The sequence below is a fragment of the Aulonocara sp. 'chitande type north' Nkhata Bay genome, linkage group LG5 (genome assembly GCF_057382095.1).
Source record: "Aulonocara sp. 'chitande type north' Nkhata Bay isolate Kocher_YH1m ecotype deep benthic linkage group LG5, A_spYH_male_GT1.1, whole genome shotgun sequence".
Classification (NCBI taxonomy): Eukaryota; Metazoa; Chordata; class Actinopteri; order Cichliformes; family Cichlidae; genus Aulonocara; species Aulonocara sp. 'chitande type north' Nkhata Bay.
In genome coordinates, this window is record NC_141348.1 from 41568603 (window position 1) to 41587482 (window position 18880).

Below are 18880 nucleotides of genomic sequence, written 5' to 3' on the forward strand. Positions count from 1 at the left end.
ATCAGGGTCTGACTCAACACCTCAAAGACGAAAGGCTGAAAAGATGATGCATGCTGTGCACGATCTTATGTTTCTCTATCTTCTAACATGTCTTGGACAAAATGGTAAGATTGCAAAATGTAATTACTTATCTATTGAAAAAATCCTACATTAACTTTTTTCCTCTCACTCTTGCAGGGCATGGAAGTGAAATCATAAATGGCAAAAATGTCCCACAGAACTCAATGCAGTATATGGCTTCTGTGCAGATCAATGGAAAACACGTATGTGGAGGATTTCTTGTCAGTGAAGACTTTGTGCTCACGGCTGCACATTGTTACAAAAAGTAAGTGAACAAGCTGTGAACTTTTATTTGTTTTTCTCAAAAAACCCAGCTAACACCTACTTAATATTCACTCGCTCAGTTCTCCTATGGAGGTTGTAATTGGAACCCACAACCTGAAGAAGGTTAATAACAACAAAATGAGATACAGTGTAAAGACATGCAAGCACCCACAATATGACAAAGTTGTATCTGGTAATGACATCATGCTCCTCAAAGTAAGTAAATATCTTTGAATGTGAATCATTACAGTCACAATCAAAAACAGGTCAAATGCATCACTGCTTTCAACAACTCCACTTGGTACTTCACCAAAGACTTGATATAAGATCAGAAATGTACCGAGTTGGTTTCTATCAGTCCTTTTATTCTTTTCCTTTGTTGCTTCTTCTAGCTCTCGAGGAAACTTCAACTGGACAAGAAAGTGAAACCGATACAACTGGCAAGGAAGGAGATTAAAGCAAAAGACAATGTAAAGTGTCAGGTGGCTGGATGGGGTTTCACAGAAACCAATGGCAAAGCTGTTGATGTGCTGAGATGGGTAGATGTGCCTCTTATTGACCTTAAGGTCTGTGAGAAACAATGGGCATTCGAGAAAGTTATTCTTCCAAAAGGTGTTATCTGTGCAGGAAGATCTGACACAAAGAGTGGATTCTGCCAGGTATGTCCTCTGTTCTTTTGGAGAAAGTATAATTTAACTTTTAGTCTTAAATAAAAGATAAATAAAACAAGTGTCTTCCTCCTTACAGGGTGATTCTGGTGGCCCTCTGGTGTGCAATGGAACAGCAGTCGGTGTTGCGTCTTTCAACCTGAAAAAAAACTGTAACTACCCAAACCGACCCAACGTCTATACAGATATATCAAAGCACCTTTCCTGGATCAAAAACATTCTGAAAAAAAAGCAATGCTAAGTATACACTGTAACAATGTGCAATCTGCAATATCTGGCATTATAATACTGTATGTGAACTGCAGGATAAATGTAAAATAGCTTCAGATATCTCTCCTGTATTGCAAAGATATTCCTGCTTGCTCTTAAATTAGAAATAAAAAATAATGACGCTACTTTCAAATCATGTGTCATTTTTTCAGTTAGTTTGGTTTCACTGATGTTTTTTAGCGATAAAAACAAACAAACTTGTTTTTGTAGCACATTCATATCTGATGTTTGGTTTGCACAGAAATTTCCTGTGAGCCGGTGCTGCAGTGGTTAACATAGTCATGTCACCGTGAGAATCTTTTGGGCCTTTTCTGTGCTCAGTTTTATTTCACCTACTTTTAATTTTAAGACATGCACGTCGAGTAATTTGTGACTGTAAACTGGCAACTCTCATGTGGCTTGTAGTCTCCCTGTTCTACCTCTGTGAGAGTCTTTTCTTTGGTTACCAGTGCATCATTCAGTTCAGTTCAATTAAATTTTATTCATACAGCACCAAATTACAACAACAGTTGCCTCAAGATCCTTTATATTGTAAGTTACAGACCCTACACCATGTTTTGATGCACTGGCAGCCTGTTGAGGGTGTACCCTGCCTCTCACACAATATTATGTGAGAAATGTTTCAGGCTGCTGAGACCCTGCTTGCATACACAGTAAAGAAAATGGATGGATGGACTCGTCCTGTTAGACCATAAGTCTCTTTTTCATATGTGGTGGACAGAAAATGACAAATGTCTGTTAAATCCTTGGCCATTTAATGTTTTAAATGAAGAAAAAAATTGTAAAGCATTCGTTTCAGTGTGACTGTGAGAACACTGGAAACTGTGGTTCCTGTGGTTTAACTATAGCCAGAGAGAGATCCAAAAAAGTTCAGAAAATAAACAGTTCCGGAAGTCTCTGTCTCTGCACCTGAGATCTGTGAAATTGGTGGTCTCTTTCAAAAAGCAGCTAAAAACGCCTCTTTTAAAACTTGCTTTTAGTAATTGTTTGTTTGAACGATTTTGATAAGGATTTTGGAAGGGACTCAGGCGCAGGCCAGGTTTTTCTGTTATGCGAAAGACAGTGCGTTTATTTACAGTGAACACAATCACCAAGTGGCTATATACAATGTGCAGGGGAAAGGGGTCCAGGTCGCCAGGGTCCGTGGGGAAACAGGGTTAGGGGAAAAGGTGCTCCACACTCTCTGTACAAAAGCTCCAAGTCCTCCTCCTCTGCCACTCCTCTCGTAATCAGGTTCCATAAACGATCTACACACAAAAGGTCAGGTTAGTGAGATCATCACAAAAGCTTTAAAGATTCAGGTTTACAGATGCACAAGTTGACTGATAGCTCAACGATCCAGCGAAGACTGGCGCAGATCCGCCATCTTAAGCAGTACTGATCGCACCGGGCGATCCGCAGTAACTCGCTAACGGAGATTTGCCGCGTTAATGTGGTTATGGCGTTAACGTAATTTAACGAGATTAACACTGCCAGCACTAGTTTGAATGTTTTAACATTTTGGTTGTGAAGCATTTGTGATATTTATCTTGATAGGTGCGACCTAAATAAAAATTTTACTTTGAATGTCTCACCCACCTAGTTTATCACCTACGTCTGTGCCACAGTGCATCCACAGTGGTTGTGGGGGTTAAAGCAAAAGTTTATTCACACCGACTTAAAAGAAACAGCTTACATTTAACAGTTCTACTAGACAGACAGCAATTAGCAGTGCAATAGATAACAGCAGTCAAGTCATCCATCCAGCTAGACCCGCCCCTGCACAGTTACCAGCTGTCAGCTACAAAGGATCCTGGTGTTATTTGTCTCTCAGAAATAGTTCATAACTTCCCTTCAACTTGACATTGTTTATCTTTTCTTGTCTTTTGGTTTCTGTGTTCCATGGTTGCTGTCTCCCCTAGTCAAGTCCACGTCTGTTATGTTTCCTGATTTACTTTGAAAGTCTGTGTCCTATGTCACTGTATTGAGTTTTGCTTCCTCTTGGTCTTGTCATGTCAAATTACTCCCAGCTGTGCTCTCCTCCTGTGTAGCATTCCCCTCGTTATCGCTCAATGTATTTAAGCCCTGTGTTTCTCTTTGTCAGTGTCACGTCTTCTGTGATCCATCCCTGAGGTCAGGTTAACTGTTTTTCAGGATTTCATGCAGGTCATGGTCAAGTTAGCGAATTCATGTATTTCATAGTTTTTTCCATCCACCTGCACAAGTCTTGTCATTTCTAGTGTTTTCCAGTTTAGGTTTTGGTGATGTGATTGTTAGGGACAGTAGAGAATGACAGGAAAGCGGGGAGAGAGAGGGGGGGGACATGCATCAAAAAGGCGCAGGCCGGCCTGCTCCTCCAACTGAGCTTAACCTGTGCTTAGAAATTATATTCTCTGTTAACTGTAGCTTGGATCAAAGGGGATCAAACGCTAGCTTATTTTGATAAACAACATTTTTATATGCAAAACTCGAGTGGCATTACGGGTGGCAAGAGATTATTTTAGGGTGGCACATGCCATAGCAATTTACATAGCATACTGCGTAAAATCAGTACATTTGAATGAGGTATCAGTGAGTTAACCCCTAAAGGGTGATAACTTAATATTGCGTTGCTTAATATAATTTCAAAGGCCATAATTTAATCTAAAAATTAGATTTGCTGAAGTAACTGTGATATCATTTGGGTTAAAAAAGTGTTTTTGTGCATTTTTATTCTGCACTTAAGTTCAGTAAATGTTCCATTCTTATGCTAAAAAGTTGTCTGGGTCGATTCTTTCGTTGTTGTCTAAACTGCAGGAAAGGCCAAGAAACATGCCCAACGGATTTAGTTTACCAAGTGCATCATTATGGCCTTACCGTATTGGTCCATTTGACTGACCTTTGTTATTATTATTTATTTATGTGACGTCATTTCCAGAGTAAAACTGCAAAGGATTGTAGGTACAAGTGGTGAGCTAGAATGGCAAGAAGCGGTTGTATTATTAACTGCCATAGCCGGTCGCATGATTTGAACCTAATTTGTTGCGCTATGCTGCTTTATTTACTGTGGCTTTGCGGGCTAATGTTGGTTGTGTTTTGTAGGTAAACTAGCCAACAAAATGCTGGAATGCGATCCAGACTGGGCACCCTCTATCAACCTGGGTCATACCGAGTTTAAAACTGCTACCACAGATTTGATCGGTTAAGAGGTAGACCGATATCAAACAGTCACGAAAAGTCCTGCATTCCTTTTCATTCCATTTCTCCCTATTTTAATATCCTATGATATGATGGATATATTTCATGATATTTTCACAGAACATCATTCCACGGTTTTCTAATGGGTATTTCTGAAGACAATTTTTGTGACTGGTAAACTTACCTTTGTACAGACGACGGTCTTATGTTCTACTCTGAAGATTTCAAGGTCCTGTACCCATCCTTCAGTAAACTGGACCTGGGCTTGTTGCAGGGATCTGAAGTTACCAAACACTTCATGAGTGTATGCACTCAAACTTAGGCCCATATAATTAATGAGCGTGATGAAAGCTGGGCAACACGCTAACGTCCTTGCGCCACTCTGTATGCTTGCATGGGTCTAACTCTTTCACTCCTTTGATATTTTCCTCACACTTTTTTTTTCCTTTTCATCAAGCCTGTCTTTGTACGGACCTGCCGTGTTCTCCTTCGTTTTGTACATAACTGTTTTTGGGACAAATAAAATGCAAGTAGGGATTAAAACCACAGAATTAATGGTTACCAGTGTTGGAAATGCTAGAACTTGATGCAGTGTTTTGATTTTGCTGCCACTCGTACCTACAATGCAATGCTCGAAAGTCACATGGTCTGTCGATTTCTATATGTCTCGGTTGGTGAGGCAAGCAGTGTGAGGTTATTAAGAAGGACCCAAGATGCAGGCACAGACTTTGATGCGATGAGTGACACGAGGTGAAAATACAGACTGACACTGACTCACAAGCTATAACCTAAACTGGGAAAATCTAACGAATGAAACTGAAACCGTGGGCAGCACGGTGGTTAGCGCTGTTGCCGCACAGCAAGAAGGTCCTGAGTTCAATTCCACCATCAGGCCGGGGTCTTTCTGTGTGGAGTTTGCATGTTCTCCCCGTGTTTGCGTGGGTTCCCTCTGGGTACTCCTCCCACTGTCCAAAGACATGCAGCTTGTGGGGATAGGTTAATTGGATAATCCAAATTGTCACTAGGTGTGAATGTGCAAGTGAATGTGAGTGTGAATGGTTGTCTGTCTCTATGTGTTGGCGCTGTGACAGACTGGCAACCTGTCCAGGGTGTACCCCGCCTCTCGCCCTATGGCAGCTGGGATAGGCTCCAGCGCCCCCCGCGCCCCTGAAAAGGATAAGCGGAAGCGAATGGATGGATGAAACTGAAAACTAAACTCATGGGAAGACATGCAGGGACAAAACAGAAAGAAGCGCAAAGGAAACAGACAGACCCGTGACGAGCACAAGAGGACACACACTATAAATACACACAGAGGGACACGCAGCTGAACTGAATTTACATGAGGAGACAGAACTTAGAGACACGACATTGACAGAACAGGGCGAACACACGGGCAGGGATGACTAAACACTACGCCGAGGAAGAACAGGACCCAAAACCATAGCCAGAATACATAGTAATAATAATAACAAACACAAAATGCTGGGTTAAATAACCCAGGACAATGAAACAATAAACACGACACCACAGCAATAACCTAGATAACATTTAATACTAAATATTCAATGTTATTTTGTAGCATGTAAGACCGACAGCGCACAATGGGCTTTGAGGGAGCAGCCAAGAAAGATATAGTTTGTGTCTGTGCGCACCCATGTGTGCACCTGTGTGCATACAAAAGGTTTCTCCATGTAACGATCTGCTAGAAGGCGTGGGGAGCCACAGCCCCGCCCCCCAAACATGCTCTATACCGCACCTCCAGAGAGGTGATGGTGCCTAGACCCAGGAGATGTTACCCTTTTTCCTTGGGTGGAGACAAGCAGACTACCCCAGGTCCGGCAGCAGCAGGGAGGCCCTGCATCCAGACCCCGATCCGGTGGAGATGAAGCCAGCTGCAGAGGTGTGCAGGTGGATAGCGAATGAGCAACAGCTTCTAACTTTTCACTAGTACTCATTTATTTAGAATATCAAAAATAAGAGTGCTACCTCTACCACACATTACTTGAGAGCCCACTAGTCCGCATACACACGGAAGAATCCATTACAGAGATGATACAAAGAAGAACAAAAACAGGGGTGACACACCAGTTATGAGACCGGAGGCGCCACCATGCGGCGCTACACTGCATTACAACAGCAACTGCTACATGATGCGTGCTGTTCTAAAGTGCATTTAAAACAACACTTATGTTGATATTACACTGTATGCAATTAAAAAAAAACAATTAAATAAACTTCATGTAATCAGCCCAACTTTTATTTTCAAATGCAAAAAAGTATATCAGCCAACATACTGGACACCGTTCTGCTGAACAACAAGCAATTATATTGCCATCATTGTTGTAATCTTACAGCAAAACAAAGTCTCCGATTTAAGATATAATTGCAAATGTAATTGCAGAAGAAAGTTTTTAACATTGTCCCAATTTCCCTTAAGTACAGTGGCAGTGGATGTGGGTTGGAGATGCAATGACCTTGAACATGCAGGTGACCATCTTCCCTGACCAACCATCTGTGACAGAGGACTCATCCTTCCTGGTGTCCTCTAAGCAAACCATCATATTTTAGAGCACTAACTTATTTGCTGTCTAAAACATTTTGTCTGCATTTGCTATAGAACAGAAAGACAATTCAGACAATCTCAGGCTCCCTCCCCATCCGAGAGCTGACATTCAATGTCCCGTTTGTCAGTCTGCATAGCCCTGACCACCAGTCAACACACAATAATGTCATGAAAGCATATTTTTAAAGAGGCTATGCAAACATGGGCAATAACTTTTCATTCTGATGATCTGCAGAATAATTTGGCTATAATCATTGGCTTCCTGTTAAATCCAGAATTGACTTCAAAATCCTGCTCCTCACATACAAGGTCTTAAATAATCAGGCCCCATCTTATCTTAATGACCTTGTAGTACCATATCACCCTATTAGAGCACTTCGCTCTCGCTCTGCAGGCCTACTTGTTGTTCCTAGAGTATTTAAAAGTAGAATGGGAGGCAGAGCCTTCAGTTTTCAGGCCCCTCTTCTGTGGAACCAGCTTCCAGTTTGGATTCGGGAGACAGACACTATCTCTACTTTCAAGATTAGGCTTCAAACTTTCCTTTTTGCTAAAGCATATAGTTAGGGCTGGACCAGGTGACCCTGAATCCTCCCTTAGTTATGCTGCAATAGACGTAGGCTGCCGGGGGATTCCCATGATGCATTGAGTTTTTCCTTTCCAGTCACCTTTCTCACTCACTATGTGTTAACAGACCTCTCTGCATTGAATCATATCTGTTATTAACCTCTGTCTCTCTTCCACAGCATGTCTTTATCCTGTCTTCCTTCTCTCAGCCCAACTGGTCGCAGCAGATGGCCCCGCCCCTCCCTGAGCCTGGTTCTGCTGGAGGTTTCTTCCTGTTAAAAGGGAGTTTTTCCTTCCCACTGTCGCCAAACTGCTTGCTCATAGGGGGTCATATGATTGGTGGGTTTTTCTCTGTATCTATAAAGCGCCTTGAGGCGACTTTTGTTGTGATTTGGTGCTATATCAATAGAATTGAATTGAATAATTTGGGCACAAATCAAAATTTAATGTTCAAAAACTTGTGGACTTCACTATATACAGTTTAGACAGTTTGGAAAACCAAAAATCCATACCACTCAGTTGATGTCTTTCTGTCTAACAGCTCATTTTCTAGACTTGTAAGAGTTTGATGTAATGTGGGGAGTGCTGGTCCTGAGCCTCAAAGACAGTAAGAAGCAAACAGAGGGAAAGAAAACCCTGAAAATTTTTTAGAACCTGTTTTGATCTTTAATGGCTGTGCAACTGTTATAACTAGGGTGGGTTTCAATTATCCATTTTCTGATTAAAATCTATTTCAGCTTGAATAACACAATATCGATTCATGAAATCCTGAATCAATTTTTAAATATAAATGTATTTCACCAGAAACGAAGGAATCTCAGGTTAAAGCTTTCATTTCGTCAACCACCAAAAAGCTAAAACAGTAAATGAGAGCAGGTAGACAAATTCCACACAAAGACGTAAACACAAAGCACAGACCCGATGCATCAGAATCTGTGAGGTGTCGGCTTTCTCACCCAACGGCACAAACATGGACACGCCGCTAGGGCTGAAAGCCGACAGCTCACAGATTCTGAAGCTGCAGATTTTGTCACTCTCCAACTGAAGTTTACTGAACCAGGAGCAAGAGAAGATCAAAAGTACGCTTCATATTTGTTAAACATCGTCATGAATTCTCCCTTACCGTTGCTGTTTTGCTTCCACCACAATAAAATCACTTCCTGCAAAGCTCTGTCTCTCTCAAGAACAGTTTCCCATCTCAAATTTCAGTTTTCTGCATTATTCGTGTCACGGGTTGCCGGGGCGAGCCGTATGAATTTAACAAAGGACCCAAGATGTGGATATGCAGTGAAGTGAGAGGGCTTTATTGACACAGAACCCGAGTGATAACAAACAAAAGGTGAGTGTGGCGAAAAACAGAACTTAGAAATAAACTACACTGGGAAAACTAAAACCTAAACAACAAATCTGAACACGAGAGAAAGCAATTTGCAGGGAGAGTTCACAGGATGACGGAGGGAGATTCACTGACAAGAAAACCCCAAATAACACAGACGAACCAGCAACTAACAGATGCAAACACGGGGTTTAAATACACAGAAGGATAACAAGGGAATGAGACACAAAAGGAGGGCACAGCTGGGAGTACTCAGGCATAACGAGACAGGGAAAAAGTAAACTGAACACACTGAGATCAGACACACACAGACTCAGAGACGCGAGCTAACACAGAGACCTTAATACACAAAAGGGGATACACAGGCAAAGATGACACCAAACAGAGGGAACACAAACTAAACCCAGGGAACCCAAAACACAACAGTCATAATACATAAAACTATCAAAAGTAAAAGTACAAAAACCAAAAACGCTGGGTCACCGACCCAGGACCATGACAATTCGCTTGCTTATTATGTGACAGTCTACCGTTGTGTACAGTGCTGTCAGATGATGGTTTTTTTTCAGTTCAACACTGAAGAAATGAAGAAGAAACTTTTGAAATTATGCCAAATTGCAATACGCAAATATTTGTGTCTCTAATAAAACCTCACTTCACTTCAGCAGCATCAGATTCATGATTCATGGTCTTCTTCCATTTTTGTTCTACTGCAGAATATTTTTAATGTTTATGGCCAGAAAAATCTCCTTCATGTTTTTCTGTGTTTTATCCTCAGTTACTTTGACTAAATGGCATCTGCTGTGATGCTCACACCGCTGACGAAGTATCACGAGTCTCAGTATTGATAACTGATCAGAATTATAATATTTCTGACTGTCTGAGGCAAAATTTCCCCAATTAAAATCTAATCTAATCACCGGTACCAGTCTGTGAGTCGTTTGGTACCGGGCCGCGAGAGTTGAGGCTCGGGTGTGAAATGTGTGGTTTTCAGGGTTTTTATTGGTTTTTAGCGTTATTTTGTTATTTTTATTGTTAACTCGGTTTTCCTGGGTCTTTTCACGTGTGTTATGAATAAATCTTTTTTTTTCGGTACCGGTACTAGTTTTATTTTGTTGTATTTATCCGCGACACCTTAAAGGCCGGTCCGTGAAAATATTGTTGGGCATAAACCGGTCTGTGGCGCAAAAAGGTTGGGGACCGCTGACTTAACAGGCCACTAATCTGGTTTATGCCTTTGGACTTTAGCTGTCTTTTGTTTGAAATTCATTACTGTTAGTGGGAAAGGGGTGCACATATAACAGACAGTAATAACGAAGTACTTACTGTAGAAAGTTTCAAAACCACACTTCCCTAGGAAGTGGTTAAAAGTCATGTGTTATAAATGTATAAACACATGACTCAAAAGGACTGACCCCTCGGTCTCAAGCTGACAGGTCAAGCCTTTCACCACCGAGATGTTTGCTCTGCAACAATTTGTGGTCGTTCATATGCTGACATTCCTCGGGCAAAATGGTAAGTTGCACCATGAATACTCTTCTCCAGCCTGCATGTGGAATATTAATATTTTTAATTAAATTCTTTTCCTCCTACTTCCATTAGTCCTTGGAAGTAAAATTATAGATGGGAAAATAGCCCCAGACAATGAAATGCTGTATATGGCATCAGTGCAGGATCACGGAGGAAACCATGTTTGTGGAGGATTTCTTGTTTCTGAGGACTTTGTAATGACTGCTGCACACTGTGACCTGTAAGTAATCACCTCTTTGAGGAAATTCCTGATTAGGAAAACAAATGATTGCCTTAAAATGTCCTATGCTTCTCTATCTATCTATCTATCTATCTATCTATCTATCTATCTATCTATCTATCTATCTATCTATCTATCTATCTATCTATCTATCTATCTATCTATCTATCTATCTATCTATCTATCTATCTATCTATCTATCTATCTGTCTGTCTGTCTGTCTGTCTGTATATATATATGTATATATATATACTGTATGTGTGTGTTTGTGAGTATATGTATCTAATGATCATAATAATATAATAATTCTGATACCATCTGAATTATTGCAACAATCGTGCTAAGAACCTTGAAGTAACTGTTGTAGTGAATAAATAAAATTGAATTTAATAAAAAAGAAATTTATCATTTAGTTTTTGTTCATCTTGTTGTGCATGCAACTGCAGAAAATCTAATTCTGATGATCTCAGAATTATATCTTATTCAGGGATCTTAAACATGTAGTTCTCGGTAACCACAACCTCAAGAAGGCTGATAAGAAAATGAAGATTGCCAAGAAATGCAAACACCCAGATTATAAGAATGTTGGCCATGGATATGACATCATGCTCCTAGAAGTAAGGCTTTTTGTCTTTTTTTGTCTTTTTTATTTTCTTAAATCACATAAGAATTTTTAAATTTTTGAGTGTTCTATTTTGCAAGCTGCTCATTTAAAACAAGGCATTTCTAGTTAAAGTATGAAGTACTTAAAAAAAAGATAAAAGATAAATGTTCTCTATTGCTGTTACATGGTTTTCACTCATTTATAATCTTTACTCTTTAATTCTGTGCCTCTAGCTGTCTAGACCTGTCCGACCAAGCAAAAGAATTCAATTCATTCGACTTCCCTTACATGAAATGACATTAAAGGAAAATGAGAAGTGCCAAGTGGCTGGATGGGGTAAGATAAACACTTACGGTAGTGTTGTTGACGACCTGAGAGTGGTGAATGTGTCGGTCGTCAGCCCACAAGTCTGCAGGGAAAGATGGGGTGGTCTTCCTCCCAATATTATCTGTGCAGGTGGATACAACACAACAAAAGGATTCTGTCAGGTACCTTTTCTGTCCTTTCCTTGAAAAGTCATTGCTAACTGCTCTGTTGTTGAGAAATATATGAGCACTCTGCATTAAGTATCACATGAACAAAGTAAATACTTCCTCCTCACAGGGTGATTCTGGTGGCCCTCTGGTCTGCAAGGGAATGGCTGTCGGTATTGTTTCTTTCAACAAAAGCATTCCAAGAACCGAGCTGGGAAATTGTAACTATCCGGATGTCCCCAATGTCTATACGGACATCTCAAAATACCTTAACTGGATCACGAAGATTCTCAAGGGAAAAAATTACAAAAAGCTTTGTGTCAGCACACTGTAAGTGTTTACAGGAAGCTGTGCCTCTGTCAGCTTTTGCTCTCAATGCAGAATAAAGAAAATGTTTGAACAGTATTGTCTCTGTGCATGAAAAATATTTTATTATGACTTCAAAAACATGTCTATAAAACATTGATATCAGTTTGCCATGGAAAATGAATTCATGCAATACTAATATTTGTAAACAAATTTTTCATTGCTACAGTACATTCATCCTGATTTGTCGAGTACTATAAATACTAGAGACTAACAGAAGGTGTTTTGGTATCACAGAGAACCACCTGATGTGGTCTAATAAATCAAACAAACAGAAGCTTTGACATTTTAATACTATCTGCTCTAACTACAGTAACTCTACTTTTTAAAATTAATAGTAAGATCATGAACATTGAACATCCTGACGTCTTCTCTTGGTTGGCGTGTTGGATGCCCGCCCTCGCTTCCTTTTTGTTCTCACATTCTTCTTCTTCTGTTGTCTGTCTGGTTCATCTTTTTTCTTCTTCGGTGCTCCCGCTCGCTTGGGCGCCATCTTTGGTGACCCTGCTGGTTTGGTCTGTTTCACTGTTGTTTAATATTAGAAGAAGGAAATGTAAAATCTGCTCTCAGAAGCATCCAGGATACAACACTGCAGAACATGTTTGCTATAAATTTGTTACTATTAGTGTATTTCAGTTAAAATGAGATATGTCACATCACTTTGATTCCGAAACAAGCAGCAACTCTGCATAATTAATTAGAATGTAACTGAACTGAGATCAGCCCTGAGATTCATGAGGTATTTGCTCCTTTATAAAATTCATTTTTATTAAACCATCTCAGACACCTTTCTTCTGAGACTGTACTTCTCCAGATGTCATCTCTGTCCCGTCAGGCACAGCCATCCTTTTCTGTCTTCCTGCTCTGGTCTTCAGCTCCACCTCCACGGGGTAATGGTCACTGATGCTGAGTGCCTTAGAGAGTAGATATAGTTAAACAACAACACTGATGCTGTCCTTTAAAATGATGTCAACTGTCAAATCATTTCTATCTTTCGGTTTAGACAAACACATAAGTGAGTCTCACCTCCTCATCAGTCAGCTTAAACTCTTGCTGTAAGTTGAAAGACTTGGCCGAGTTGGGGACGATGGCGTTCGACATGGTCTCTCCATACACAACAATTCTGTTTGAGGAAGAGGAGACACATAAAAAAATTAAGAACTTCTTTCTGTACACTTTTCAGTGTGAAGTTCCAATAATTATCCCTTTATTTTTCTCTCAGTTTGAAATTCCCTAATGTCCCTAACATTAGACGTTAGCTGTGAGAGGCACTCTGTTTAATAATAAAAAAAGGCCTGTCGGCCATGTTGCAGAGGCTTTGTTGTCGCTCAGCTCACAAAAATACACAAATAGTGCTTCCCCACAAAGTAAACTGTACAGACATCAATCAGTGATTCATGAATATTTTCCTATGTGAATTAGTTCGTCTGTTTCTTTCTCCTGGTTTTTGCTTCAGTGGTGCAGATTTCTGTCTTGAAAGAAAGTCGTCACTCCGTCCACTTTACCTCGACTTGTGTCCTTATATGGAGAAATGTGGAGTGATAGTGCAGATAGTATGAAGAGTAATATACTCACTAATTTTCATTAATATTATTTCTTGTAGAAGTATCTTCCTCTTTTTGAGCTCTCACATGTTCAAACTGCTGCTTTCAGGCAGATGTTACAGACGCTGTTTACTAAACATGCTGCCACCACAGAGACAGTTTCTTCCCCCCACGCTGTCACTCTGATGAACGCTGAAATAACCCACTGCTTTTTATGTATGTGTGTGTTTGTGTGTGTACATATATAAACACACACATTTCTTTCACAGCATGAAGAGAGAAAAGTGAACCGGAGTCAAATTCCTTGTTTGTTTGCACAAACTTGGCCAAATAAAAATGAGTCTTTAGTTTCCTCCTATGTCATTATCATGTGTGTCACCTGTCGTAGGTGTTATCATTGTTGTTGCTAGCTGTGGTGTCGACATCGTCATCAATGAGCCAATCGTAGGACGGAGAGCAGATGCGGATCTTTTCCTTCTTCTTCTTGGAGAGATATCGTCCGTCTGCATTAAAGTCCCCCAAAATCATAATGTTCTACAAAAGAAATGAAAATGTCGACAGAGAGCAGAACTCACTTAATACAATGACAGATTCATTAAATAACAGCACCAAGGTTTATGTGGTGTCATATATTTATTATTATTGCATAATTCTGTGAGGAGCTGGCAGAACAATAACTGAATACCACTCTCTGTGGTTTACTGCAAATTACTTCACTGTAAGAGGCCAATTGAAAGGCACAGAAACAGGATACGATGAATCAGGAACTTTATGCATTTGTGTATTTAAAGCTGTTATTTTTTTCAACTCCGCTGTTATCAGTTTGTTTACATGAAAGACAAAATCAAATAGTTAAAATATAATCTGATTCTGATTCACTATGTGATTAAAAAAAAGATAATATTAACATATAATATAATAATAAAAAGATATATTTTAAAAATTTGTCTTGCTCACTTTCAAACTCCAATGTTTCCTGCATAGCTTATCTTCAAGATGGTTTTTGGTCTGTGATGCTTTATCAAACCCAGACAGAATTTACATGTAATTAACATGCAAAACATCTATAAAGTGTAATACAGTAAATGCATGCATGAAGTTTAAGTTTTTATATATATATATGTAACCAAGCTAAGATCCTGTGGGACTTCCAGATACAGACGGACAAAATGGTGGTGGCTAACCAACCGGACATAGTGGTGGTAGACAAACAGAAGAAGACGGCCGTAGTGATCGATGTAGCGGTTCCCAATGACAGCAACATCAGAAAGAAGGAACACGAGAAGCTGGAGAAATACCAAGGGCTCAGAGAGGAGCTCGAGAAGATGTGGAGTGTGTGTGTTCACACAATTTTTATAATAAAATAATTTATTAATGTATGCATTTCAATATTTTGCTACCGCTGAAGGAAAAAATAATCTCATCTACAACTCAACAAATTACTATGATCAAACCACGAAGCAACCAAAATCTAAAGAAGGTGTCTCAGAGAGGAGAGAAACACAGGAACTAAACTCTTAGTGCTCTTGTCTCAAACTTACATCATTTTTCCATTTCTTCCTGATGTCTTCAACCACATCGTGCAGCTCGTCCAGCTCCTTCAGAGTGTCTTCTGGCTTTGTGTGCACAGGGATCAGGACCAGATCTTGTACAACTGAAAGAGTTCACAAGCAAAGAGGCCTCAATACAAAGTACACCTGAATAGAGTAAATATTACAAATTCACAGTGTCAGTTTAGTCTTTCCATAAACACGGTTCAGGGGTCTTGTTCAGTGGCTCAACTTAGCCCAGGTGAGGACAAGTGGCAGCAAGCCCTCGAACATCCTTCAGCAATTCAGGGCCAACCTCATCTACCCCAGGGGCCCTGCCACCAAGGAGTTGTTTAACTGCCACAGTCACCTCACCCCCCAGTGATGGACAAGTCGTCCCCCTCATCCCCACACTCTGCTTGGTTACAGAAGACGTGTCAGTGGGAATATGGATATCCTCAGAGTGTTTCTGCCACAACCCGACAGTATCCTCAGTTGACGTTAGAAGCACTTCCCCACCAGAGAGGCGACATTCTATGTCCCAGTCGTTAGTCTCGGTGTCACGATCCTGGGTCTTATGACCCAGTGTTTTGAGCTTTAGTTCATTTTGATGTTGATAGTATGTTTAAGCTCTTTAGGTCTCCTATGTTCATTTGCTTATTAGTTCCCCCTTGTGTTTCCAACCCATGTTAAGTCTCCCCTGCTCTTCATGTGTTTCATGTCTGTGTCTTACGTTGTCAAGTTCTGGTTATCATGTCTGCGTCTCATTATGTTTCCTATTTTGTTTTGAAGAGATCTTGTGTTTTTATATTATGGTTTATGTTTTGAGTCCTTTGTTGTACTGTTTCTTGTTTCCCTAGGTCTCAGTTATGGTTATCATAGGTTTAGTTCTTTGGCTTTGTAATATGGCTTCCCTGTGTTCCATGTTGTGTCTACTGTGACGTTTTTGTACCATGTTTCAGGTCCCTATGTTCTGTCTCCCCAGTTGCTGTTAAGTTTACATGTCTAGAGTTCAGTCAGTGTGTTTCCTGTTTTACTTTGAAGGTCCATGTCTCATGTCAGTGTTTCTAGTTTTGCTTCCCTTGTCTCGTCCAGCCTGATTACTCCCAGCTGTGCTCTCCTTCTGTGTCTTGTTCCCTCGTGTATTTGAGCCCTGTGTTTCTCCTTGTCAGTGTCGTAGTCTCCCTCATGGCTGTGTTTCCCTGTGTGTTAGTTATCCATGTCCCAGTTTAGTTTTCCATGCCATTCTTCAATAAAGCAGCTTTTTGAGTTTAATTTCGTTGTCGTGAGTTTTGCGTTTGGGTCCTTCTCCTGCCTGTACACAGCCGAAACATGACACTCGGTAGCTGGGGATTGATCTGCCAGGGTGCTTGTGCTCCTGGACTCAACACAGCACACACTGCATCCAACCCCTACAACTGCTGGTGGTGGACCAACAGGAGGGTGGGCTCATGTCCCCTGTTCGGGCTGTCCCCGGCTGTGCCCCATGAACTAAGGCCCAGCAGCCAGGCGCTCACCCTTAGGCCTGGTTCCAGGGAGGGACCCAGTAACTCTATCCTGGGCAAAATGAACTGTTTCCTATATTTTATACTCATAGGGGCTTTTAAATCACCCAAGACGAATTTGCCATCATAGAAAACCCACAACAACAGAGTCCTCAGGATCCCTGGGATACACAAACCCTCCACAGCGATTTGTTTTGCATTTCATTTTTCTGACATTATTTCCATGTAAGCTAGTTATTGAGAGATTTTCTGTAATTCCTAAAACTATAATTTCAATACTGTGAGAAGTCAGCTAAAGTGTCAGCTCAAATCAAAAAGATGCATATGTTCCAGCTTACAGTTCATGTTATGCACTACCTAAAATATGATTTCTGTAGAAATGTATGTGAAATATGTGTTAGTGTGCTACTGACTATATTCATGCAAAGAAAATGTGGATGAGGTGGTACTGTTTGTAACTGAAACTCAGTACAGATGACTGAAGACAAGAGCAGCATGCTGCTTCTTCATCTTGCCTCACAAACTCTCTATTTAAAGGCTCAACACTGATTAGTATGAATTATGAAACTGATAAAATAAAAGGATTTGTCATCAAAACTGGAGTACAAATAAGCAGTAGGGTTAAACAAAAGTTTTAAAATGTAGAACTGCAGTGTTTGGCACTTCCACTTGTTTTGTTTTGTAACCTAAAGCGTTACTCAAACACAGTAAAAAGCACAAACCTGTAGTTGGACAATCAAACCGCAGGATGAAGGGCTCTCTGGCAAAGGCATCTTCATCTCCAGCCTGATTATCTTCATACTGGTGTGAGTCCTTCAGCGTCACTTCATCTGGTCTGAGAGATAAACACAAATAGTCAGACATCAGTGTGTCTGGCCATGAATCTCACAAATTAAAGTCTGATTAATAACCACTGAGATGTTGTATTCGAGTGAACTTAGACTCACACACCTGTAGAAACAGACATACTGCTCCTTGTAGGTGTCTCGTCCCAGTTGTTTGCTGGCAGTTTTTTTGTAGGGGCGTTTTCTGTTAGTGCCGAGGAAAACAGAAGCAACTTAAACATGCAGTTTTCTATATAAAAATGTTGTAAATAAAAATAATTAAATACACACACTATCACTGCAGGGAACTCACTCAGTTTTGTTGAGTTCTTGAAGTAACGTTTCCATGGCTTTGCCGCTCTTATCCACCACCTCCAGCAGGACAATCACACTGTACCGAGATATGATCTGGAGGAAACACATCATTTAAGTGTTACACATTTCGTCATTGATGTTGTATTTAAAGCTTTCTGTTGTAAAGGTAAAATTATTATCACCTTGGTGAGGTGTTTGACGACAGACTTGTCATGGACTTTCTTATGTCCCAGGTTCTTGCCATTAAAGGCTGCTATCTTCATTCTGACTTGATTCTGCAAGAGATCAACTCTGTTTTAGACGACCAACACACAGTGTGTGACGTATTGTTCAAACGTCTGCTGAATCAAAACAGAGGAAGAAAATGGAGAAGCGTGGCAGAAAAAAGAAGAAACCAAAGCAAAGGGAAGAAAGAGAAACTAAAACTTAAACACTGAAAAAACTGTGGTTGGTTGTATTGCGACATGTATATTCTAAAACATGTCTCTGATCACTTTAAAGCTACAATTTCCCAGGTGAAGGCCTGAGAAATTGCAGCTTTTATTGAAAATGGAGAAGTTCCAGGGAGTCCAGTTCCTCTAATGCGGTTTATCATTGCAGTAACATTTGGCACATGAAAGGTTTTTTTGACCTTGGGTAAGAATTCCCAATAATAAGTTTATATTAAATGTATGTTTAATCCTAAATAAAGGTTTCAGAGAGCAGGGATAATTTATGTTTTAAATGTTACACTTGTCCTTTACCAGAGATGTGGAAGTGTGCCTTTGTACTCCCACCACTGAAAGGTGGTGATTCTTCAATGGTTAATAATAATTACAGTCCAATTTCCAAACTCTGTCTTAGCTAAGGTTGGTTAATAATCAACCTTTGTTATCGGGAGTAAAATAGTATTTTATCTCCTTTCCAATCTAGAGTTAGGAAACTGCACAGTTCTGTCACAGCTTCCCTAAAATTTCTCAATGACCCCCATGAAGCCTTGGACGCAAATAAGTACTGTGCAGCTCTTTTTATTGATCTATTCAAAGCTTTTAAACAGTTGACTATAGAATTTTACGTCAGAGATAACTGGAAATTGGACTTTCAAAC

At 40.2% G+C, this 18880-nt stretch overlaps 3 protein-coding genes across 3 annotated transcripts; 2 read left to right on the plus strand and 1 right to left on the minus strand.

Annotated features, from left to right (window-relative positions):
- On the plus strand, positions 1-1233 carry LOC147331355 (mast cell protease 1A-like). Its single transcript, XM_086294324.1, has 5 exons — positions 1-104; positions 178-325; positions 405-540; positions 717-983; positions 1072-1233. The coding sequence occupies exons 1-5, from the start codon at positions 44-46 to the stop codon at positions 1231-1233; spliced, it is 774 nt and encodes a 257-aa protein (XP_086150450.1). The 5' UTR covers positions 1-43.
- A 9069-nt stretch (positions 1234-10302) lies between these two features.
- LOC147331356 (granzyme B-like) lies at positions 10303-12126 on the plus strand. Its single transcript, XM_086293641.1, has 5 exons — positions 10303-10399; positions 10487-10634; positions 11122-11251; positions 11472-11726; positions 11842-12126. Exons 1-5 carry the CDS (start codon positions 10342-10344, stop codon positions 12043-12045), a joined length of 795 nt encoding a protein of 264 aa, XP_086149767.1. The 5' UTR covers positions 10303-10341; the 3' UTR covers positions 12046-12126.
- A 730-nt stretch (positions 12127-12856) lies between these two features.
- On the minus strand, positions 12857-18114 carry LOC147331357 (deoxyribonuclease-1-like). Its single transcript, XM_086294097.1, has 8 exons — positions 17977-18114; positions 17793-17887; positions 17607-17684; positions 17378-17490; positions 15163-15275; positions 14001-14155; positions 13104-13200; positions 12857-12991 (listed from the first exon to the last, which is right to left on the minus strand). Exons 1-8 carry the CDS (start codon positions 18055-18057, stop codon positions 12857-12859), a joined length of 867 nt encoding a protein of 288 aa, XP_086150223.1. The 5' UTR covers positions 18058-18114.
- Between the last annotated feature and the right edge of the window lie 766 nt (positions 18115-18880).

Bases quoted from the DNA above. Each gene is read 5' to 3' on its own strand.
- LOC147331355 (XM_086294324.1), top strand. From the start codon at position 44: ATGATGCATGCTGTGCACGATCTTATGTTTCTCTATCTTCTAACATGT. The intron at 326-404 runs GTAAGTGAACAA...TCACTCGCTCAG, and splicing joins GCTGCACATTGTTACAAAAA to TTCTCCTATGGAGGTTGTAA. The intron at 541-716 runs GTAAGTAAATAT...TGCTTCTTCTAG, and splicing joins ATGACATCATGCTCCTCAAA to CTCTCGAGGAAACTTCAACT.
- LOC147331356 (XM_086293641.1), top strand. From the start codon at position 10,342: ATGTTTGCTCTGCAACAATTTGTGGTCGTTCATATGCTGACATTCCTC. The intron at 10,400-10,486 runs GTAAGTTGCACC...TACTTCCATTAG, and splicing joins GACATTCCTCGGGCAAAATG to TCCTTGGAAGTAAAATTATA. The intron at 11,727-11,841 runs GTACCTTTTCTG...TCCTCCTCACAG, and splicing joins CAACAAAAGGATTCTGTCAG to GGTGATTCTGGTGGCCCTCT.
- LOC147331357 (XM_086294097.1), bottom strand. From the start codon at position 18,057: ATGAAGATAGCAGCCTTTAATGGCAAGAACCTGGGACATAAGAAAGTC. The intron at 17,888-17,976 runs GTGATAATAATT...TGTTTCCTCCAG, and splicing joins TCGTCAAACACCTCACCAAG to ATCATATCTCGGTACAGTGT. The intron at 15,276-17,377 runs GTTTGTGCTTTT...GAACTCTTTCAG, and splicing joins GTTTGATTGTCCAACTACAG to TTGTACAAGATCTGGTCCTG.